We start from the raw sequence: 24,032 nt of genomic DNA on the forward strand, positions 1-24,032 counted from the left end.
CCAAAGGGGAGCCGCAGGGAGAGCACAGACAGACGGTGACACCGGTTTTGCTGCGTTCTGTCATTTGTACGTGCCAATGGTGGGACACCAAGGTCTTCCTGCGCGATGTGTGCTACACAGGACGGAGCTGAAAACATCTCTGCTTTCAGAAAAGAGACTTTATTTTAAAAAAAAAAAAAAAAAAAAAAAAAGATGTTTTCCAGGCAAGCTTTTATGGGTGAGTGGGGGTCTGTGATTGCTGCCTCTTCCGGAGGAGGAGACGCGCACTACTACTATTATTTGTGCTACTCAACCCTTATCTGTAATTAAGCTAATCTTCCTCACGGGGAGGCACTGGAAGTGTTAGGAGAAAAGCAGTATCTGTGTTTCGGAGTGCTTTGTACTGTGAGGATCTGCTGAAGCTGAGCGTGAGGAAAAAGGATATTAACGCCGTTACAGTCTGGGATGGCACAACACCGCCCTCCCCCACCGCACGCACACATCGGTACTCACATTACAAACCAAATCAGAAACACTCTCTCTCTATGAAAACACCCTGTGGATTCACCAAACACCTTGTTTCTATTTTGCTGTACAATTCTTACCGGGATTTCTATTTCCACGTTTGGCTCAGCCCTGCAGTTGCTGGAACAGAAAAAAGCAATAAACCTTTTTCCACTCAATCTGACTCAACTTCATACTTGAGTTTTCTCTAATTAAACAAACTCCAGCAAAATAAAATTCTGGTTTTACATTTTAATTCAACTTAGCCCCGGAGGTGGGGAGTCCTCAGTGGGTTTGCCATGCTCACCTCACTGGGGAAGGTTTCTCTTAAGGCTCTTCAGATGCCACCAGAGATGTGGAGACCGCGGCCATGTGCCCCCCAGCACAGTGATAATACTCCCCGCTACAACCCTGGCAGCTTCTCCCTTCCCAAAGCTCCTTTATTATAGATATTCTGCATCTTGCAGGAACTGGGCCGGCTCATTTCAGCAGCATTCCCTCCCGCGGCGCGTAGCCCTGCCAGCACGTACACCCCGCTTTGCCTGCAAGCAAGGACCTCATCCCTATGGATCTCCAGTCGACCTCTGCAGTCCCCTCTGCTTAATTTAAAACCAAGCTATTATGAATCAATACCTATTTACTGTCACTACTTGCTAAATAATCGATGGGACTCAGAGGAAATATAAAAATAATTAATGACTAATATGTCTGCTTACACTTAACACAAGTAAAATGTCCTTGGGGGCAAAAAAAAAAAAAAAAAAAAGGAAACATCACAAGAAGCTACAGAAAGCATAGCCTGCAAAAGAATGGATTTGGATTAAAAATATCTCAAGAAAGCAGCAGATTGTTTTAACAGAGCAGCAGATGCGCTCCAAGTAGAACAAAGTAAACGGCTGCAGCACCGCAGTACACCTGCGTTTTTTCTCTAATGGGCACGTCCCGAAAGCTGGCACACAAGGACGCAGTCTCAAAACTGCCTAAAGGCATCATTTCTGCTGGATGAGACGTGAAAAACCCACCAGAGAGGCCAGTCAATGCACACCCCTCTGCAGCTCGGCTTTGGGGACCTGCATGGCCTTGCTCATTATCCGAGGGACCCAGCTCGGATTATGCCGGGACCCAGCTCATTATCCGAGGAAACCCCTTTACATGAGGAAGCCGAGAACCAACTGAGAGGCCACTGGGAACCTCCAGAGATGGAGATGGTTTCGTCTTGATTTTTGCTTTTTCTCCTGCCAAAGCAGCGTTCAAAATTACATTGTGCCTGCCAGGATGAAAGACGGCAAAGAGCTAAATTAAAACTGAGTCTGCAGCACCGGGATGGCTGCGCGGGACACGTCACGGAGAAGCAACCACAACACTTGCTAATAATTTGGGAAAAATCCTAGTTGCTGGATTTATGTGATTCAAGCGGTGCCTGGAAGGATGCTTTTCTCCAGCACGTTCTGCTGCCTTTTCCTGCACGGAGACAGAGGGAAGCTCCTGCAATGGGAAGCAGGGGCTCGCAGCATCCCATCGCCCCGGGAGCGGCGGGCAGGCTTCCCACCGCTTCAGGAGCCAGGGAAAACAACACACGTCCAGCAAAATCACACACGGAACGCTCTACGCTTCGAAAATCCAGTATCCGTATCAAAAGCAGACATGTTAATTGGTAACACAGGCATTTTCTAATTAGCTGAAACATTAATTCCTTGGCATGTTTTATTTATATTGCCAAACCCCACAAATAACTCAGTAAAAAATAAAACAAACAAAAAATGTGCTAAGTCAAAAAAAACCAAACCAACCCACCACCCACCCTCCTCCCCCTTCCTATATCAATTCATGAGTGATTTAAGATAAATATAGATAGTGGCTTCCTAATATAAAATACGGTACGGAATGAAGATTCTGAGCTTTTCGTGGGAAAACATCAGTTATACATACTCAGAGAAAATACGCTTTAGAATTTCCAACACAAAAAAATTCTTATCACTCCAGAAAATGAGTCAATACTGTCAATATCTCTGCAAATACAGCATCGCTTGACAGCGTGTGGAAATTTTAAAGCTTATTCTATGGCAAAAGATAAAGACTTTAGATGTTGTTTTACCCTGTAAACGCACCTGTAATGTACGTCACTAACACACGCTTATTTTAGAGACAGACAGAGGCTTAGTGAGGCCAATGAGCTCCTGTGTTGGCAACTCTGCCCAGACCCTAAAGAAAAAAATATCCATTTTACTGAAATAGAAATCAATGGGAACATTATTATGGATAAAATTAATCCTGCATTAAGATGTTTCGCAGTCCGCATCTCAGGAAGGCTTTTAAGAGAAGGCAGAGTTTAAAAGAAACCTCTGACTTTTGCTTTAAACACCCAGCACCAAAGCGTAAAATTAAGTAGTAAAACTATTGAGGTACCAGAAGAATTTTGACAGTGAAAACATTTTTTCCTGTGGAAACCATAAACCCTGCTACATTACAGCTCTTCTTTGAATAAAAAAATATATGGAAAATTAAGTGTTCCTGGGAAATTCTCTGTCTTTTACTGACGTGCAAGAGTGACACGAGTGAAAACTGCACTACTGGCACTAGAGCACGGCCAGAACTAATTTTTTTCAAGAATATTTGTTAAAAAAGTTATTTTTATACCTGGAAAAAGTACCAATACGTTCATGCTGTTTTCTAATTTAAACATTCATTTTCCATTGACATTCAATATTACGACTAGACAAGCGGGTCACCACCGATCTCTATTTTGCAGGTATCTGAGATGAGTCTCACCTTTAACGTCCAGGCAGCCCTATAAAACAGGATTGTTTCCCAACTCAGGAATTTTAGGGATAAAATACGAATTCAGCCTCTCTCCCCAATGTGTTCAAAGACATGTTTTATATCACCTGGTATTTCAATACTGGGCACGAGGGTATGTTTCCTATTCCGTTTGTATTACATGTAAAGTAATAAAGGTTTTATTTCTACTCTTCCCTATCAGCTGAAAAGCTCCGTTAAGTCATCAGAGATTTGTCACGTGCCCCACAAGGGACACCTTTAAGAAAAAATAAGCCAAAGCAGCCGGGCTGGCTGGCAATGAGCCGGCAACGATCTGCCAACCCCTGCTTTACGCTCCACTTTATTACAAATTTAATAAAATGCTCTTTGCAAGTATCAGCGCTACAAACGACACAAAAGATAAAACGGGAACTGGATCTGTCCTCATTCCTGGATGTTAATTACAGGGGAGCACTTCTCTGTTTGTTGGTCTACAAATGTCACCTTTCCGCCTTCCAAACCCGAGGACGTACCCAAAGGAGGGCTCCCGCCTCGGGAGGGAGGGTTTAAGCTCCCCTTTAAGCGCAGCTTTAGGCTGGGGCAGCATTAACGTTACAGTCAAGACCTTTGGCACAACCGCAAGGCAGGAAAACCCAAAATCTCACACACACACCCCCCCATAGGTACCTTTGAATTAATTAGTTTTTGGGCTCATCTGTCTCTAAGTCAAACATTAATTCTCAAGGCAGTAGCCTTGAGACACACATAATTTTTACTTGAAAAGTTAAGAAACAGTAAATAACACTATAAAGGGTAAGTATCTTGCAGCACAAATGCTTTTATTCAGTATTTTTGGGGGGGTTGGGGTGGTTTTCAATCCGAGAAGCTCAATGCGCAAGGACTAGCCACGTAATTCCGGTTTTCCCACGCGCGTTTCACTGGGGGATGGTAACATCAAAGGTTAAATGAACTAATTTCGGAATTAGCGCACGTGCAGCTCTGGCAGTCCTCTAGCCCTAAAATGCTAAAAAGGTAAGGGGAAAGTGAAAATGTTTATCAAGAGCTCTTACTTCCTAAATTGACACAGTCATTATCAACCTCGTTATATAATTACACTTGAAAGGGGGATCCCACATCATCTGCTGAGCAAACCGCAGTAAAACACAAGCACTTACCTAGTAATCCCAAATTACAAGTATAAAGGACTATGCTTAAATTCTCAATAATGCTTTAAATAAAGTGCTCGAAAAATAACGTAACTTTGCATTTTAGCCTTACTTTAATAGACTAGGCAGGACACGGGAATCGCACATTAACTGATTATTAAGAAGATAAAGTGGTTTAGCAACGCACTGAGCGTACAGAGAAACTGAACTGTTCCGTGCATTATCTTCTTCAGCTGACTCTGCAAACGCCAGCCTATTCTGAGCATGTAATTATTGCCATTCCCTGATTAGATACAGTATTTTAATGCATAAATTGACATAACTGCCTGCATTTAGGAATATACGGGCTGCGTGGAAGGAGAGAGGCTGGAACGAGTTGAGAAAGAAGGGAATAAGGCTGCATGGAACAGCGCGCAGGGTGACTGGACCAGGCTGGGGTGGCACAACGTACACGTGAATCCGCCTGGGGATACCTCCAGGTGCTTATTTGTGCTGGAAACAATCAAATAAACCCTGTGGTTTTGCACAGGGAGAGAGAATGATGTTGGTAAAATAGCGAAGAGTTACCTGGTGCGTGATCCTGCACTGCTGATTTGTATCCATTACGCTGAGAGTTTAATGGGTAACAGTGAAAATCACAGAAAGCCGACTGCTGAATGTACTAACAGAGATTAGTTATTATTAAGCCATTAGGGGTTTTTTTGTGAGAGATGCGAATAAAAGGCCGCTGTGGAGGGGAGGAGGAAGAATCACCGAAAGTGGGCGAACACGCCGCCCTTGGCGTTGCATTGGGCACCTTTTGGCTCGCCGGGATGAGGGTGGCCATCCCCCGGTTGGGCACTTTGCATTCCCCAGGAGCCAGGGAAGGACACTTTTTGCAGTCAGAAAATTGCGAGGATTTGTACCGCTTTAGGAGGAAAGTCTCTTCTACCAGCTCAGTTACCCGGCACCGCTCTAACCTCGTCAAAAACGAGACGGGCTTTGGAGCGCCGCTGACGCCAACTGTAACGTGGGCAACACGCGGCAGCTCCTCTGTTTTTAGAGCAAATTCAGATATTTCTCCTCTTTTCTAAGAGATTTCCTTTAATCCCATTTGAAGTGTATCCAGCACTTCTGAGATTGTTTTTTTTGAACTCTCCTGAATTATTTGGCTCTTCGAGCTCCAGGCTGTAATCACGCTGCAGACTCTTCCTTAGGCTCCTGCCAAGGAAAAGTCAGAGCTCCTTGTCAAGTAAAATACTTATACTAAAACAAAAAGGTGTTAAGTGTTCCTCGCTACAATTACATTTTGCTATTTTTTTTAAGATTGTATTCTTATCCATATGCAGTTTCTACAAAGACTAGGGAAGGCGGCAATTTTAAATATGTCTAAGACCACAGAAGTGTCAGATGGGCTCTTCTTCTGTGGAGTTATATTTTTACAAGCCGAGGGCCTCAAGAAAACAATTCCTAGCTCAGCTGATCAAGACTTTTACCTTGCAATACAATTACTAGGTGTGCACCCTAATTATGCCGAGATACATTTAACACAACGCCACTGTGAACAACCACTGGTTCCTCCTTCTCTTAGGACATCATCTAAGAAATCAAATTAATCAGGTCCCAGAGGGGCCGCGGGTAAATGAGTGTGCGCGGGTAGATAATAGCTTCAGAGACCTAATTACTGAAATGCAACTTGTTCTCCAACAGAATTATCTAGAGATCTCCGTTTTTCAGATTAATAAACTAAGAGAAATGCATGCCAGACAAAAGGACATAAAACCAGTTTAATAATATTGGGACAAATTTCTGACATTTAGAAATGACCTGTTTTTTAAAAAAAAAAATATCTACTATTTCCTATGCATTTTTATTGAGATGATTTTTGAAGTTAAAGTGTTACTAATTTTATTTTCTAAAACCCCTAACACATTTCTCCTCCATTTGCTTCTTAATCCTGTGGAACATCATCATCACATTTTGATCATCAGTTGATCCAGCACATTCAGAAATAACTTCAAAAAAGATCAGAAAGTATAAAGGAGACCGATACTGAAATCCTTTCCAGTGACTGAAACAGCAACAGCCATTAAGTTTGGAATTAAACATCTTGTCCTGCCCACATCACCATTGCTGATCTAATTTCCCCCTTCTATTTCAATAAAATTTTGCCCACAGGTTTTCTATTTGAATTTTGTATCAAAATCTTGTGCAAATATGCAAATGTGTAACTACGTAAAGAAGAGGGGGTACTTTCAGAAGCGCTGAATTTCTGCTGATTTGTGCTCATTTCAGAAGCAAATAGCAGTTTTGTTCACAGAAAGACAAGTAATAACTTAACATTAAATACAAAAAGTGCACTGGCATTTCACCCTAACTTCTCTAATAAAAAGAAAATGGTTTCTTTAAATTTGTCGTAACAGAAAATGAATCATTTTATCCTGCATTGGCTCCACAGTTGTCCCTATAACTAACAATTGCAAGCAAATGACCGAGAAATTACTGACTTGGGCCCCTGCCCACAGAGGGGGGGTGAAGAAGAGCTGAAGCGGAGCCACCACGACACCCCCACCTCTTGGGTGCCAAAAGCTCCCTGGGGCCGTTTGCCATCGCTGGGTGAAGGTATCTCAAGGTGGGCCACCCGTCCCACGGGGATGGCCGCCAGCAAGGAGCACAGCAGTGGGGGTGACAGAGGGATGTCCACCAGGTGGGCCAGGGGAGGAAGGGGTGGGCCAGGAGAGCGCTGGCCGCGGGGAGGGAGAGCTCGCCCATGTGCAGCACAGTTCAGCAGACGCGATGATCATAGAATCATGGAACCTTCATGGCTGGAAAGGACCTTCGAGATCATCGAGTCCAACCAAACAACCTACAATCTCTGCCACTAGCGCATGCCCTGAAGTGCCACATCTAGACGTTTCTTAAACACCTCTAGGGATGGTGACTCAACCCCCTCCCTGGGCGGCTGTTCCAGTGCCTGACCACTCTTCCAGTAAAGTCATTCCTCCTAATATCTAACCTAAACCTCCCCTGCCGCAGCTTCAGACCATTTCCTCTGGTCCTGTCATTATTCACCTGGGAGAAGAGACCAACCCCCACCTCTCTGCACCCTCCTTTCAGGTGGTTGTAGAGGGCAATGAGGTCTCCCCTCAGCCTCCTCTTCTCCAAGCTAAACATGCCCAGCTCCCTCAGCCTCTCCTCACATGCCCTGGTCTCCAGACCCCTCACCAGCCTGGTCGCTCTCCTCTGGACACGCTCCAGCACCTCAATGTCCCTCTTGTACAGCGGGGCCCAGAACTGGACACAGCACTTGAGGTGAGGCCTCACCAGTGCCCAGTACAGAGGCACCACCACTTCCCTGCTCCTGCTGGCCACGCTATTCCTGGTACAAGCCAGGATGCTGTTGGCCTTCTTGGCCACCTGGGCACACTGCTGGCTCGTGTTAAGCTGGCTCCACCAGCACCCCCAGGTCCTTTTCTGCCGGGCAGCTTTCCAGCCACTCTGCCCCAAGCCTGTAGCGTTGCTTGGGGTTGTTGTGACCAAAATGCAGGACCCGGCACTTGGCCTTATTAAACCTCACACAGTTGGCCTTGGCCCATGGATCCAGCCTGTCCAGGGCCCTCTGTACAGCCTTCCTACCCTCCAGCAGATCAACACTCCCACCCAGTTTGGTGTCGCCTGCGAACTTACTGAGGGTGCACTCAATCCCCTCATCCACATCATTGATAAAGATATTAAACAAAACCAGCCCCAAAACTGAGCCCTGAGGGACACCACTGGTGACCGGCCGCCAAGAGGATTTCACCCCATTGATCACAACTCTCTGGGCACGGCCATCCAGCCAGTTTTTAGCCCAGCAAAGAGTACACTTGTCTCTGCCATGATTCGCCAGCTTCTCCAGGAGAATGCTGTGGGGGACGGTGTCAAAGGCCTTACCAATGATCTCCCCGCCTCGCCCAGGGGGGCTAATGAGAAGGGGAGACCTGGTAACTTACGGCTTTAGGAGGGTCTCCTCAACGATTGCACGAGGGCCGGCATAACCCCAGCACTGCGCTATAATCCACCAGGAATGCACAGAGCAACTCAAATGGGTTGAAAACACAGCTTCCTCCTCCCCTCCCCAGGTAGCAGAATTCACACGTATTAAATGCTGGCCCATAAGCCCCTTTTGCTTCTTCTAACCAAGTTCTTATTTTTATCACCAGTAGCTAAATGCATGCTTAAGCCCGGACACACCGGGGGTGCAGAGGGAACGTCCCCCCATACAGTCCTGCACCTACAGCCGAAATACTGCAGGGTGGGTTTCATTCCTGTCTTATGATCTTCCCATCTCTTCCAACGGAGGCTGCGTTTTGAGAGCCGCCTTAGCATCATGCTGGTATAAAAGGAAGGGCAAAAAGGACCCCAGCCCTGGGGAAATTCTGATAGGGGAACTGATAGAGAAATCTCCTCCTTGGGCTGAAGGAGGAAAACTCTGCCTCCACCAGCGGCATTTCCTGCGGAAAGCGGTATTTGCAATGCATGGTGTCCCACTGGATGTCAGCCTGCTGAAAAAAATGGTTCGTTAAAGATAGCCTTGCATTTATATCTGTGCTTAGGAGCCTAAATTTAAATGGCCTAGGGCAAGAATTGGTCTTTTCAATGGGAGAAGGGCTGTCTCTCACCTCGGAAGCCAGCTGATGAAATGCAGGTTAGAAAGACTAACATTGGACATCCAAGTTAAAAAACACTGCTGACAAAATCCTCCCCCGCTGCTTGCTGAAACCTAGGAAATGTAAAGGCAGCCGCAGAGCTGACTGTTCAAAGCGATTTCAGAAGCTCCTGAATAATCTGTAATTCCCTTCCAAGATACAAGTGCTAATGAGGAACCTTCAAAATGCACATTCATTTGACCTCTGCCATGGCAGGTGCTCCTCTAGACAGAGCTTCACAACGGCTTCTGCCATCAAAAGCAACTGCGTGTTTCTAAATGCCGATATTGGGCGTTTTCTACCCAGCTGAAGCCAGCGGGATACTGGCCAGGTCAGAAGATGACATGTCAGTATTCACCACTCCTCCAAACCCGGAGAGTATCCATCCGTCCCTCCGTCCATCCCTCCCCTTGACGGAAGATGGCCAACACCAAGTAACGCCCTGTGACAGCAGCATCCCACAGACAGCTCCAGGCTGGGACCAGCAGCAGAAAGCATTCAGGTCCCAGTTTACATCATCCAACACGCTCCTCATTATCCAGTTGCAAAACGACATCTCCAATTTAAGTTACTTAGATCTGCAGAGGTACGACGGCATCGCTCAATTTACACGGCATCCTGCAACGCGTGCGCTCCGATAGATGGAAACTTCTTACTGCCACTTCTCTGAGTTTCATTTTATTTTAACTGGGTGGTTCCAAATCAATCCACTGCATCGGAGGTGTGACATGTCAAATTGGTTCAGCAGCAGAGCAGTGACAGTCCGTAGGGAGGGGGATTGCTCCAGGTTTTCCAGATGCACTGGAGAAACAGTCACTCTGGTCAAAGGTAAGTTTAAATTGGATATATTTTCCCATAGCCTTTTTATTTTAATTTCTACATATGAACTTAACCTTCTGCTCAGCGCTGAATTCCTCACTCCAACAACTCAGAAGAAATTTTGTGGAAAAAAGGATTAAAAAAAGAAAATAATAGGGAGTCTTGCTGTAACCAAAGGGCCCCTTGCTTAGAAGATCCCAAAACAAAAAGAAAAGTAACAGCAGAGGCGGGGGGTGGGGGGGGAAGAAAAGCTTCTGATCCAGGATGTGGAGTGTTGCATTCAGGAATTTGAAAATTAAAACACGCACAATTTGGAAGCATTTTTTAACTGAAACATTAACACATTTTAGAAAAGCACACAGCAGCAATTTTATGTGGCACTCTGTTTAAAATGGGAATTTTTAAATTATTCTACCATGTACATCGCTATTCTAGTCACCTTCAAATGCATTTTGCTAATATCTCATTTAAAATGTATTGTATTTTAAATAGCCCTTAGTATGATATTTTTAGAGCTTGAGCTCACCTAAATGCTCTAACTCCTAATCAGCCCAGAAGAACTTGCTGTCAAGGCAGAAAATAAAAGCACAGAGAGCGCAAAGTACCCACCACACGCGCCCTGTGGTGCACGTCCACTGGCAGGGCTTCCCTCGCCCTCTCAAGAAAATGTACGCTTTCCAAGTGAATTATTAGAAATGCATTTCGTTCAACAAAAATGTAATGGGAACCCAGCATTATGAGACTGCACAAAAAAAAGAAGTTAATAAGGGCGAGGTGAATGGAAGACTGGCTGATCCCATGTGATGTATTTAGGGTTTGAACTTGACTGCCTCTTACCTGGGTTTTGAATTCACTTTTACATCAGAGTAGACATTCAGTTATCAGCATTATAGTTATTTTTTCCAATTTTTCCCCTTCCTCTTGCAGGAGAACAGAAACTAATCATGTCAGAAACAGTCAGCCAAATGTCCTGTCACACGCCCTACTCCTTCAGCTGTAATTGGGTAGATAAAATTACCAGTGACAAAGGGACACAACCCTGCCTCCCTCACACAACGCTCCACTCCCACACCGAAGAGGACCAGGTCGACGTGGTTGTTTTTCACTCAGGGTATGTTTATCCTCTGCGTTTTGTTAAATCCAGTGCAGGTGAAATCCACAGAGCACTCGCAGGCGCTGTGGCAGGGGATGTCCGTATGGGCAGCACCGTGAGCGATGACAAACACCAGCAGCTTTAATGGCGGACCTGTTCCTCCAGACGAAGGCAGCAGCTCATCCTCGCCATGACTCAGAACAAACGCCGCCAGCAGAGGACAAACAGGATCTGAAGATACCGATGGCTCCTGGAGACTCTGCTCTGCCCTCCAGGAATCCAGGCGCTCTGCCCCCCTACGAAAGGCAGTCTGGAGAGCAATGGTGGTTCCCTTGGTGGCTATTTTGGCTCTTGTTACAAGTCACAAAGTCAGAACATTTAGTCTTCTTCCATGGTTTCATCCCTCCTACCGGACCAAGAAACCTCTCCTCGTGGCTGTTCCCTGGAGAGAAGTTTTTCTTGAGGAGACCAGATCTTTCTCCTTAGAGGTCCTCCTCTGTCCCTGCTGCCAGAGCACCGCGAGAAGCTGCCCCCGAGAAGGTGTTTCAAAAGGACAGAGGAAACCTGCCTGCGCCTCCCTCCCTTACCACGCAACGGCCCAACGCTTCCCGAAAACACTCAATGCCAACCCAAACCTCTCATTGGTGGGGACCATCAGTCTGCTGACATTTTTTTAAAGATTTGTTTCATGCTTGCATCTTTTGGTTACATACATATTTATATACACCTATATTTAGTGTATGTATATGGTATAGACATATAAATATCTTTTCTACACCATTAACGGGGCACCTCAGACTTTTTTTAATGGTGCTTCAAATTTTTGGGCTTGATAAGGGTTTTCCAGGACAGACTCAGACTATTTTATGAGCACGTACTGTACAGTCACAGGACACGTGCGATAGCCCATGCAGAAACCAAGAGTGTTCCGACTTCACGGACTGCGATTACACATTGGCACCTGGCGACTGACTGAGACGTCCCGATCCCCTGGAAGAGTCAAAGCACCAGAGGAGCTCCTGGAAACAAGCGGGTCTGCAGCCGGGATCAGCTGAGGCATAATAACAGTAAACTGTGCCGGAGATGAAACGCCAAACTCATACGGGTAATAATATGGTCCGGGGTTTACTTCTTGGTGATAGCGAAAATTTAAACTGATTCTGTTGCTACAGAATTTAAATTGGAAGAAAGTTTCAAGATGGAAGAATGGGCAGATTACCCCAGAGCACACACCAGAACAGTGACAACAGCTTACACAGCCTACGGCTACTCTCTACCACAGACATTTAAAGCAGTAATTTATAAATACTATGAAAAATAGCTGCTTTCATACTTGACACATTGTGTATCCTGGCTTTTGAACTCAAGCCATTTAGTTTTTCTTAGCTGTATAATTTTGAGGTATCAGTAAAACTGTTTGCAGTAAAAAACCCACCCAGAATAGTTTTCCATTGCATATACAAGTCTTTGAAAGAAAGACAACATTATAAAGTATATTAACCTGATTTTTTTCATCTATCGCAGCCAAATCAAATTAGATAAAAAAATGGGGTGGCACATGGGGGTTTCGTGCTCCATTAAGCGCACTCATAGGGAGGCCATAATTATCTTTAGATAACAACATCCCCAGCTTTAATATAACAACATCAGGTTATTTCATCAAAACATGTACCCACAGTGTAACCCTTAACAACTGCTCTACGACCAAATAGGAATCTGGTTCTTATCTCACCTACTTGTGTGTGATATATGTGATCATGCTGTACGTAACTGTATGGGCCGTGTGCGCTATACTGAAATATAAGTGAAAATCGCCAATGAAAAGGAAGAGAAATCTGTATGATTAAAAGAGAATGTTTCTCTTAAGGACTGATACCTGGCCGTGGTGGGACAGCAGGACATGGTGAGGACACTTCATGGCACTGAGTCCTGTGCTCCGAAGGGCTCCAAATGTCCCCGCAGTGACCCCGAGCACCTCTGCTGCCCCCCCACTGACGCTCCTGAAGGGACCTTCAGGGCTCGTAAGGAAAATCTGGCCAAATTCTGCATTTCTTACCCAAAACGGGTCAATGAGCTTTCCTACTTGGTTGCAAACTAACATGAGGAGAATCACGTTCTGAAAAAAACCCTTATGATCTTCCGTAAAGGAGGAGCCTTAACTAATATTTTTTCCCTTAGGAACAGAATATAGAAAGTCGTGACACACGGGAAGGACATTCCCTTGAATTTTGAAAGCGCTGTGCTGTTATGTCTCAACTTTTAGTACACATACAAGCACACGTATCTACTCTTACCTACATGTACCTTACATTTAGACTTCCCTTTTTTCGGACAGCTTTACACATCATAATACGATCAGCAAAAGTTTCTTACCTGGGGATATTATGTAGAAGAAGTCCTTAAACTCATCCATCCAGACCTCTGCCAGCCTCCTGTTGTTCTTGTTGATGACGTGTCCCGTGCCCCCAGGGAAGGTGTAAGGTGTTGCCTTTCGGAAAACGTGGCCAACGTGCGAGCAGGTGACAATCTCAAGGGAGCCGCCGCACTGCCAGATCTGGAATTAAAATGCGCAGAAAATGTCGGCTATGACAAATACAAACCACGCCGAGTTCACAGCAGGAGGGTCTCTGACAGACAGGGTAGCAGCTATCCCCCGATTTATTCCCCCGGGCCACAATTCAACAGGGAATTTCAAGCAAAAATTTAAGGGAAACAGCCGGGGCACAAGTCTTGATAGTACTGAAAGTGCACGGACTTGAACTGCAGCCTGAAAGCTTGTGTGAACGGCTCAGCTGGGGCCGTGTCCTTGCAGCACGGACACACGCGAACCACCTGCCCGAAAGGGGTGACGCTCTGGCAGGTTAAGTGCAGGGTACGCATGTCAGCTCTCTATTTGGGTCAAATCCTATTTTCCAGGATTTGAAAATGTTTAAAGAAATATGACGAAACTTTTACTTTTATATATATACAAAAATATATATACATATTTATTTTTCAAAGCAGAATAATGCTCATGACCCTCCTGAGCAAAGGCACAGCAGACCTTGGTTAATCTCACAGGCAGCAGCAGAAAGCAGCAAGCACAGGTGCTCTGGACATCGCACAAGTGAAACACAATGCAAAACTTATGTTCCCAGGTTCATGTGCTGGTGAGTACCATGATCAACTCAAAAAAAAAAAAATTACAGACAAAGAAAAGAATTTGATGATCTCCTCCTAGATGCAAACTGTCCCTTTCCACCACTGGAGCCAAAATCTACGCTCTGAGCAAGCTCGGTGCCTTCAACACGACTGCTCAAGAATAAAAAAAAAATAAAAATCATATAATCCTGGACTTTAATACTTTGTTGTTAAACGAAGTAAGATATTTTTCTGTCGGATCACTAGACTCTTAGTGTGATCTACATCAGCTTGTGTATTAACCGCTCTTCTGCAATCCCCCATCTTTCTAGGCTCTGAGAAGAACTAGAGGAGAAACCACAGGAGGCCGAAGGTCCAGGTCTGCAGAACCGGAGGCAGAACGCAGGCAGGTGAGCAAAGGAGCAAGTACCGGGTCCCATGGGACGCTTACAGCGCCACAGAGCCTCGCTGTTCTGCCAGACGCCACCGATTCCTTGGGACTCCCCCTCCACTGAGGCTCACGGACATTTCTGGCATCAGCAAAGGCATCGCCCGCTGCCCACGTCCTTACCTGGGCTCGTCCCACCCTTTGCTTTACCCTCCTCCAAAGCAGCCTGGAATTTACAATACCTCCTGGTAATAAAACACAGAGTTTAAGAACCGCTGGGTGTTTTAAATAGGAATGCTGGTACAGGCTTGCGGTAAGAGCTCCTCCACACAGACATAAGTTACCATAGCAACTTAATGTAGATTTTATTTAATTAGGGCTAAACCCTTTTATGTAATTTCATTAGTATGCTAAGGGATGTGTACCCTGTTGGGACAGGCAACGACAACATCAAAATATTCTTGCGTTTAACATTTGGCGTTTCGCAGCTCGGTGACAACGAGTCAGCTGAGGTGAAACTTCCAGCTGCTGGATGCCGGGGAAGGGAGCGGGAGCAGGACCACAGTACACACCACCCACGTGTCCACGCGGGGCCTGGACGGGACAGTAACGTGCACACACAATTTCAGGTGCGCTTTAACCCACGGTCTCTACCGAAGGGGACCAGCATCACACACACCCCCCAAAGGCTGGTCCTGCGTCTCCCCCTCCGACAGCTCTCCTGGCAGGAAATTCCTCCCACACTACCAATTTTTTAAAATATGCGTTCCTGTACGTTTCTTAAAGCACGTTTTTGGCTGCTCGCGGTACAATCTGCTATGTACTACGGTTGTCACAGGCATGCAGATGAACCTGCGCTCTGGTCCGAAGAGAAGGACTTCTATCTTTTCAGTACTACTAAAAAAAGCAACCCAACCTTCCTGGGTGTTCCCTGGCAAAATGACCGTTCTCCAGAAGTTCACGTGATGGTTCAGGATTGTGGGATTCTGGAGATCTGTTCACCATATAGATAAGACACACTATGGTAATACATTTGATCACTCTTCATTGCACCTACGGTGAACACCGGAATTGTCCCTGAGGATCCTTTGCTGTTGAAGAGCTGCGTGTGGACACTCACCACCTCAATTCAGGTATTCGGTACCTGCCAGCCCCTTATACCGACACCGGTGGCTGCGCCATGTCCTACTCCAAAAATTTTGGACAGAAACTTATTGCAGTCCTTTTCATCTTAACATTCGTTACATTTTTTAATCCAGAAAAACCTCCAGGGAAACAACTTATTTGATCCCGTAGCTTGGGAATCAGATATTGCCAATGAATGGCATCTTTCCTCCAACATGCCTAGGTTTTTCTAACCATGGCGATGATTTTATGAATTATTGCTTTACTACAGTCCTTCTGGTCATCTCGGTTCTCTCTTCCCAGAAAAAGAACCACAAACGGAGTGTATTCTGGTACAAGACTGATGTATCTCCTTTTAAAAAAACCCCAAATTAACTCTAAAGTTCACACTGAAATATTCATAAGCCAGTTATTGGCACATCACAATTTTTAAGGCTCAAGGTGTCTTCCTCCCCTTCTCCTCTGAAGTTTAACCCTTCTCCCTCCACCTGAATGAACTCCCCAAACCCAGATATTCTTCCAGCCGTGGTACTTCAACCACACATCGACTCCCCCTCTGCACCTGCCAACCCAGCACGTTCCGCCCGTTTATTCCCTGCTTTTTGTGAAAAGCTACGTAGCAATAATGAACCATTCCAGCTGCACCTCTGCCGTTAAGAAACTCTATCGGTGACCTGTGCCCGACACCTCATCCTTCATCTGCCCACCCACCAGTTCTTATTTATCTCCACCCTCTCCCGACTCAGCTCATGCCCAGAGTGCCGCTTACCAAGGTCTTTCAGGAAGAACAGACCCCGCAGACCCGCCACATTCCCTTGGTCTGGAAAATGAGCTGTCAGAGCCAGCAGGTGGTAATTTGGCTTCTAATAAGCCCATGTGAGACTAACCCACTTCCTATTTATCTTTTTGCTTACAAATATTAATTCCTTCAAAATTTGTGGTAGGGACAGTGCACGCCATGGAATTAAAACTAAGGCTTGTAGTATTTGCACAAAAAAGCATATCCCTTTTTAAATATAGGCATTAATTATTTAGAACTACCTTTGATTTCACAGACGTTTTAAAACCATTCCTATTATTGCATAGAACGAGTGCATTAAACTCCAGCTGATCTCTGCGCAGCCCACTGTCAGCATTTCTTCTCTTCTGTCATTTTTGAACACCGAGTTGATGTCACTTTTTAAAGTTAAGAGCAAAATAAAACTAAAATCTCAGGTTACAGAGAAAAAAAACATCAAAAGCAAATGCTTTACATGTTAATAATTCTACTTACTTCATTTTAAAAAAATATTTCTTTACCTAAAGGGGTTCTTTCGGTACATGTGCGTTTATTGACGATGGTGTTAGATTAAACATCTCTCACGTGTATGCACAGATCAAAGCTATGGTAAAAAAAAAATCCCCAACGATTATTGCAGTCAGAAAGTAAGTTAAAACGTAAGCACGGTTATGTTAAATGCATTAAAGGCTGCTATGCAGTGATAAGTAAGGGGAAAAAATCCTGGAAACTCTAATACCAAAAAAATCTCTACAATGAAATCAACGGAACCAGCGTTTCTTGAATATTTTCCCTACAGAAACATAAGAATCCTGACTTACAGAAAAATTAATGCAGTCCAAAGAAAGGCAAAAATGTTGTATGCTTTAAATGTAAGCACACAAACATATTTTGAGTACAATTCACGAGCAAGCTGTGCTCCTAAAATTAGTCAATATAGCCAAACAGATAAGGAATATTGAAAAGCAGAAAGACAGATTTTCAATCTGTTTGCCAGGTGATTAGGGATTTCTATACCCCGCATTCCACTCGCCAGCACGCAAAGTTAATTTCAGCATCACGGTGCACTTCTGAGAATACTCTGTCAGGCACACACCCGTCCCAGCCTCGCCAGGAGGTGCACACTGCGATGCCCACGATGGCACCGCGCTGCTCTTCCAGCCACCCAGGTCAAGGCTCCTGCTAAAAACTGTCTGCTTAAATGCTCTCTGCTCACACCTAGAATTTTGCCGCTGAAAGTTGAGACCTCACATAGAGTCAGGCTGAAAAACTGCTATGAACAACCCATTGCGCAGATCTGGGAAAGCACCACCCATAGCACCCAGCCTCCTCAGCCTGTACTTCAGGAGCACAGCCAGCGTCGGGATGCTCCTCCTGGTCCAGCAGCCATTGCCAGGGACGGGACACGGCAGGGGACGGGGTTTGGGACAGCCCCTTCTGCCCCCCTGTGCGGGTCTGCGCAATGGGGATCCATTTGCACCTGCTATAATATGAGTATTTCTATTGATGGGACACTACGCCAAGTTACAAGTGAATTAAACGTCCTTGCTGTATCACTTTTATATCCTTACTATAACACTTCCTACAACAGTAAAAACAAATTTCAGAGATGGAGAACAACGTATCAATATATCACACTGCTTAGGAAATACACATAGAATCGTTGGTCGGAAGGGACCTTTCAGATCATCGAGTCCAACCATCGACCCAACGCTGCCCAAACCCCCACCACCCCACGTCCCTCAGCACCACGTCTGCCCGGCTTTTGAACACCTCCAGGGATGGCGACTCCACCTGGGCAGCCTCTCCCAATGCTTGACAGCCCTTTCGGTGATGAAATCTTTCCTAATATCCATCCTAAACCTCCCCTGGAGCAACTTGAGGCCGTTTGCTCTTGTCCCATGGCCTGTTCCTTGGGAGCAGAGCCCATGGGAACACCTGCATACCCTCCTCTGCACTTCCAACAGCTGCCAGAAAACCAAAAGTAAACAGCATCTTACTCCTGTTCGAACAGGCATTTGCTTTCTCTAGCCTTGCTTTGGCCTATTTGGATTATTCTAAACAATAATCTTTTTTTTTTTTTTTTCCCCCCTGATGGACAGGTTATTTTTAATACCCTTTCTGAAGCCATATGAGCTCCTTTCTGACTATCAGGCTTTCAGGGCATTCTCTGATTGGGGAAAAAACACTTAAGAGAATGTAACTGAAAATTTAAAATGTTTAAGGAATTCTATACATAAAAATATGGTGAATATTTAAGATTAGATGAGATTTTCATTTACTAAAGTAGACTCTTACAGCTGTAAGAGATTCCTGCCAGGATTTGGGTTTTTTTTTTTCCCCAACTGCCGTTATTAAAAGAGATCCTCCAAAAGGCATCATTAAAGACCGCTCGGCAACGAGCAGCGGCACAGCTGAAAGATGAAGAAGTATCGATTTACCCAGAAATAAGGGAACTGCACAGAGCCACAGCCCTCGCCACGCTACCGTGTGCTGTTTGATGGGAAGGACAGACGGACGGCCACCGCCTGCCGTCGGACCCTGCTGCCCGGGGCCATGCGGGACGCGGCGATGCTGGGGGACACCGGCACCGCGTCCAGCCCAGACATGGCCACCTGCCCCCCGAGACCAAGCCCACTGCGAACCCTTGTCATGGTCACCGTAGGGACAACGCCACCACCGTCGCTGGCTGCAGACGGGACGGTCGCAGACATCAGCCAGAAAAGGCACTTTAGAAAATTTTTCGAGGATGCAGGGATTAGCAAAACAGGGATTTTGGGGTTTGTTTTCTGAATAGCAGACCAACACCAAAACCAACCCCCTCCCATTTGATGACAAAATTCTAACAAGAGCTCTAGAAAGCTCCCTCTGGCTCCTATTATAGTAATTTTCCAAAACAAGATTTAGTCTCAGCGCTTGCCTGACTGCGATGAGATATTCCAGAAAGCTGCCGGATAACTGCAGGTTTGCAGCGCGGCTGCTGCAGGACCCCCCCCAGCCCCTTGGCACTCTTTGCTACCAATTTTCTGCAGATGCTTTACATCAGATGGGTTTTTAAATGCAGACACCTTGGCATTTTATCGATCTGGCCGTACTTGATGTACTTGATTATTTGGTTGGTTTTCTTTACAGACGAAGGCTCTAAATACCGAGAAACAGCCTGGCGCGGCTGCCTGGCATTTCCACGCTGACCTCCGGCACTGGGAGCACATCTTTTTATTTCTGTTCTTGACACCATGGCCCCGTGTTAGGCTGGTGCAGCTTTCCAGGCTGGTAATGTTTCTTGAAGTTTAAGCGGGAAAATCTTCCAAAGACATAAAATAATGTTCTGTAAAATGATGCCCAAAGAGTTCATCAGAAAACCCGTGCGCATCCTCTCCTTGCTCCCCCCATCTCAGCCCTAAGGAGTAAAATAAGAATAATGAGTAAAATAAGAATAAGCCCGTGCCTTTATCACCAGGGCTTTCTGCGGAGAGCACGGCTACTGTTGGTCTTCGTCTTGCCATATATTTTGGAATGAGATTTTCAATTTAAAGCTGAAATGAAGATCTCAAGATGGTATTCTCACAAAATTTATACAAGTCAAGCCCATCGCTGGCTTACTCACACGAGCACTGAATAGAAATTCAAGTCCAATTTGAAATGGGACTGAAGGAATGATTATTTAGGGAAGAAAAAAAGAAGAAAAACAAACCCTCCTATATATATATATATATATGTATATATATATTTTTTTTTTTATATATATATATATAAAATATAAATTCTAGAAGTGGCCAGGAAGCAGAACCAGAGAAACTGCCCAAAAGCAGAGGTACCAGCTCATCCTGCACTACACGGGACCACAAACCCCACATCCTCCCCAGATGAGCCCCGAGGAGTTTCCCCGGCAGCTGCTGAGAGACAGAGCAGAACGGCACATGATGAAGACAAAAAATCACCAGCAAATTGCTAAACTTCTCAGGAAAGGCTTTCGAAATATTTTAGCATTACTCGAGCAAGAGTCTGCATGAATATCCTAGTTAGGGGTTTCCTTAGCGTATGCTGGAAGCTGGACGCACGCTCACGTGCTGCTCTCAGCGGATCAAATGCTTTCTGCCAAAATGAATCTGTTGTGCCGGGGAGCTGAAAAAGGCCACGGCATCATAAATTATTTTATTCTGTTGCACTTACAAGGCCTGACAGAAAAACGATCAATATTTGTATCTTTGTTAAGAAAAATAGCCACTGCCAAAAGGAGCCCAGGGAGAATCAACTTCCATGTATTCTCCAATACGGACTCTTGACAAAAGTTGCCGTTACTAGAGTTGGGTTTTCAGGGATTACCATTTTTATGATGCAAACCAGTGTTCTTCCAAAAGGAGAGTTACATATTTTAGACTCTTCCCGAATGGGACCTTTCCATAGAAATGACCCAAAATTGATCCTGGGAAAGGTTTTCTGTAAGTGACAACAAAGGCCAGCAATCCCAAGCGGCTTCCAGGCTCCCTCCGGCAGGGTTTAATGCACATCAGCAATTCTGGCCTTCAAATTTCAGTGCAGGAGGTGAGCTTTGCTCCCCAGAAATCACACGCTCTGATCCGCGGCGAAACACGAGCAGCAGTAATAGGCAGGTTTGCTCCACGAGGGGCCCACGTTCAATGCTTTCAAGCAGTGCTGGCCACTCTCTGCTCCAGGGATCGCTTCCAAAGACGTGAAAAACAAGCCTACTAACAGACTTCAGTTAAAAATAAGCTCTTATACAGGGGCCTATATACATCCAAGGAATATTTTTAGGGGTCTATACACCAGCAAATGTTAAAACCCACTGATTTAAAACATCAACGCTCAGAAGAAGTAACTCTACCCTTCTGCTTTACTGGAAAGCGAACAATTATAGTTTATAGAAAATGGCCTGAAAATGCTTTCAAATTCTCAGTTGATCTTCTCTAGAGATACCTGCTTCACAAAAAATCTTCAAAGTAGTTTCTGTCGATAGAAAACAGTCTACCAGCCCTGGCTGAAGGCAAAAGACAAAGAAAAATAGGAAAGGCGGCAACCCCCATGCTGTGCTACGGGTACTAGGTAGGTACACCAGCGTTTACTTTGCATGCTTATTTAAAATGCATAAATCGTGATACATCAGAGATGTTCAAAGTAATTTTCAACACCCTTTCTAACAATTACTTATCAAAGACTCAATTTTTCAATTTTCCTTTATGTCTAAAAGACAATTACTAAACGCGTTTCACTCAAAGAGATTTTATTCTCGTCGTGGGCAACGTACCTATCCCCAGCAGAAATACAGTCACTTTTCTGCAGGACGCGACATTTCTCTCTCGGCTCTCACACAGAATAAAAATCCCAGCCAGAACTTGCAAGTTCATGACGACATACACTTTCAAAAATTTCTGTTAAAACATATATTTGAATATTTCTTTTTTACACTGTACAAATTTATATCTTATTTATGTCAGTTAGCATTTGCACTAGCTGGCGGAAAGCCTCGTTTCTTTTATAAAGAAATGCATTACTAAAATATATACATATATTATTTTGAAAGTGTAAAAATTTCCAAACAGTAATAAAATGTTTCATGCAGTAAAAAGGAACAAAATACTATAATGAGGCATCCCCAAACATCTTGAGAATTTAAATAAGCCATGACTTGCATGACAGCTAAAGCAGAAGCGCCCCGTCCGCGGCGCAGGGGCCGTTACAGCACAACTGTGGTTGTCGACAGAAAATGAAGGAAAACGGCAATTACCCTAAAAGACATTTCAAGATTCTCGCCACCCCAGATATCCATTCCTGCATCGTAAGTTCCTATCTCTTCAAAGTAGTTTCTGTCAATAGAAAATAGGCCACCAGCCATAGTAGGGGTCCTAGTTGAAAACAAACAGAAGAAAAAAAAAAAAAAAAGAGGAAAAAGAAAAGAAAAGAAAAAATACCTTTTGAAAGACACTGTGGAAGTTATTAAGTGACACTACAGTACATTTCACTACCTCAGACATTTTGACTATAAATATATTCTATGTACAGCAACTTAAATACAAGGTAGGAGCAGTAACAAGAGGGCTGGGCTGGCCGCTCGGGCAGAGCTCCCCCGGCCACGAGAGCGCTGCCCGAGGGGGAGCCGCAGCACCGCGGCCGGCCCGCAAAATTTCCATAGATTATTTCGGGAGCATTGTAATGGTAAAGTGGATGGAATTTTGGCCTTCTGCATCCAGAACAGCAGTGCAAATCCAATCTGAAATGCATAGCAAAGAGAGTTTAATGCCTCAGCTTTGCCTTAGAGGGAGACTAAATGTGCATAAAATTACCAGGCATAATCTCTCTTAACAGGATTATAAATCCTTACAACAGGCAAATCCAGTCAGAGTGCAACTTCTCTTTGTGTAAAGATGTCCTATTTCCCTGGAAATACCTGCTCTGTGGGTTTTTTTCAGCATTTAAAGTCTACGTGCGATGAAGAATGCTCACCCCAGTCAACAGGACCATGGCTCGGAGTTACCAGCCCGATGCGTTCCCACCAAACCCCGGCTCTCTTACAAGGTGAGCGGTGAGCACACACAAACTCCAGTGCCCAGATCACAGAATGGTTTGGGTGGGAAGGGACCTTCAAGAGCACCCGGTGCCACCCCCTGCCCTGGGCAGGGACACCTCCCACCAGCCCAGGTTGCTCCAAGCCCCGTCCAACCTGGCCTTGAACCCCTCCAGGGATGGGGCAGCCACAGCTTCTCTGGGCACCCTGGGCCAGGGGCTCACCGCCCTCACAGCAAACAATTTCTGCCTCACATCTCATCTCAGTCTCCCCTCTGTCAGTGTAAAACCCTTCCCCCTCGTCCCATGGCTCCCCTCCCTGCTCCAGAGTCCCTCCCCAGCTTTCCTGGAGCCCCTTGAGGGCCTGGCAGGGGCTGGAAGGTCTCCCCGGAGCCTTCTCTTCTCCAGGCTGAACCCCCCCAGCTCTCTCAGCCTGTCCTCCCAGCAGAGGGGCTCCAGATAAAGGGGGTTTCACCCCAAACTGGTCCCTGGAGATGCATCCTCCCACCAGCAGACTTTGGCGCGATCACAGAATCACAGAATGGTAGGGTTGGAAGGGACCTCTGGAGATCATCCCGTCCAACCCCCTGCCAGAGCAGGGTCACCCAGAGCAGGTGGCACAGGAACGCGTCCAGGCGGGTTTGAATGTCTCCAGAGACGGAGACTCCACCACCTCTCTGGGCAGCCTGTGCCAGGGCTCTGCCACCCTCAGGGTAAAGAAGTTCCTCCTCAGGTTGAGATGGAACTTCCCATGGTCAAGTTTGTGCCCGTTACCCCTTGTCCTGTCACTGGCACCACCGAAAAGAGCCTGGCCCCATCCTCCTGACACCCACCCTTTAAGTATTTGTAAGCATTGATAAGATCCCCCCTCAGTCATCCTTTTTTCCAGACTAAAAAGACCCACGTCCCTCAGCCTTTCTTCATAAGAGAGAAGAGACCGACTCCACCTTGCTCATCGCTTGAGCATTTCTCAAACCTTCCCCGAGTCGCTTTTGTATGGCCTATGTGCAACACTAATTAGCTAATGCACGCAGAGCCTACGTTAAGCGCGGGTCAGTGCGGGTGTTGCACAGCCGGGGCGCGGAGGCTCAGGCCCGCAGGACGGGGCGTGCTG

At 45.6% G+C, this 24,032-nt stretch overlaps 1 protein-coding gene across 2 annotated transcripts in view; it reads right to left on the minus strand.

Moving 5' to 3' along the window:
• GALNT13 (polypeptide N-acetylgalactosaminyltransferase 13) overlaps positions 1–24,032 on the minus strand; it is a 141,641-nt gene that overhangs the window by 44,125 nt on the left and 73,484 nt on the right. For both annotated transcript variants that reach the window (XM_063341674.1, XM_063341675.1), the window contains exons 8-9: positions 22,143–22,260; positions 13,359–13,539 (exon numbers count right to left, since the gene is read on the minus strand). In XM_063341674.1, coding sequence (XP_063197744.1) covers positions 13,359–13,539; positions 22,143–22,260 — 299 coding nt within the window. The remainder of the gene's footprint in view (positions 1–13,358; positions 13,540–22,142; positions 22,261–24,032) is intronic.

This window comes from Chroicocephalus ridibundus, chromosome 7 (genome assembly GCF_963924245.1).
Source record: "Chroicocephalus ridibundus chromosome 7, bChrRid1.1, whole genome shotgun sequence".
NCBI lineage: Eukaryota > Metazoa > Chordata > Aves > Charadriiformes > Laridae > Chroicocephalus > Chroicocephalus ridibundus.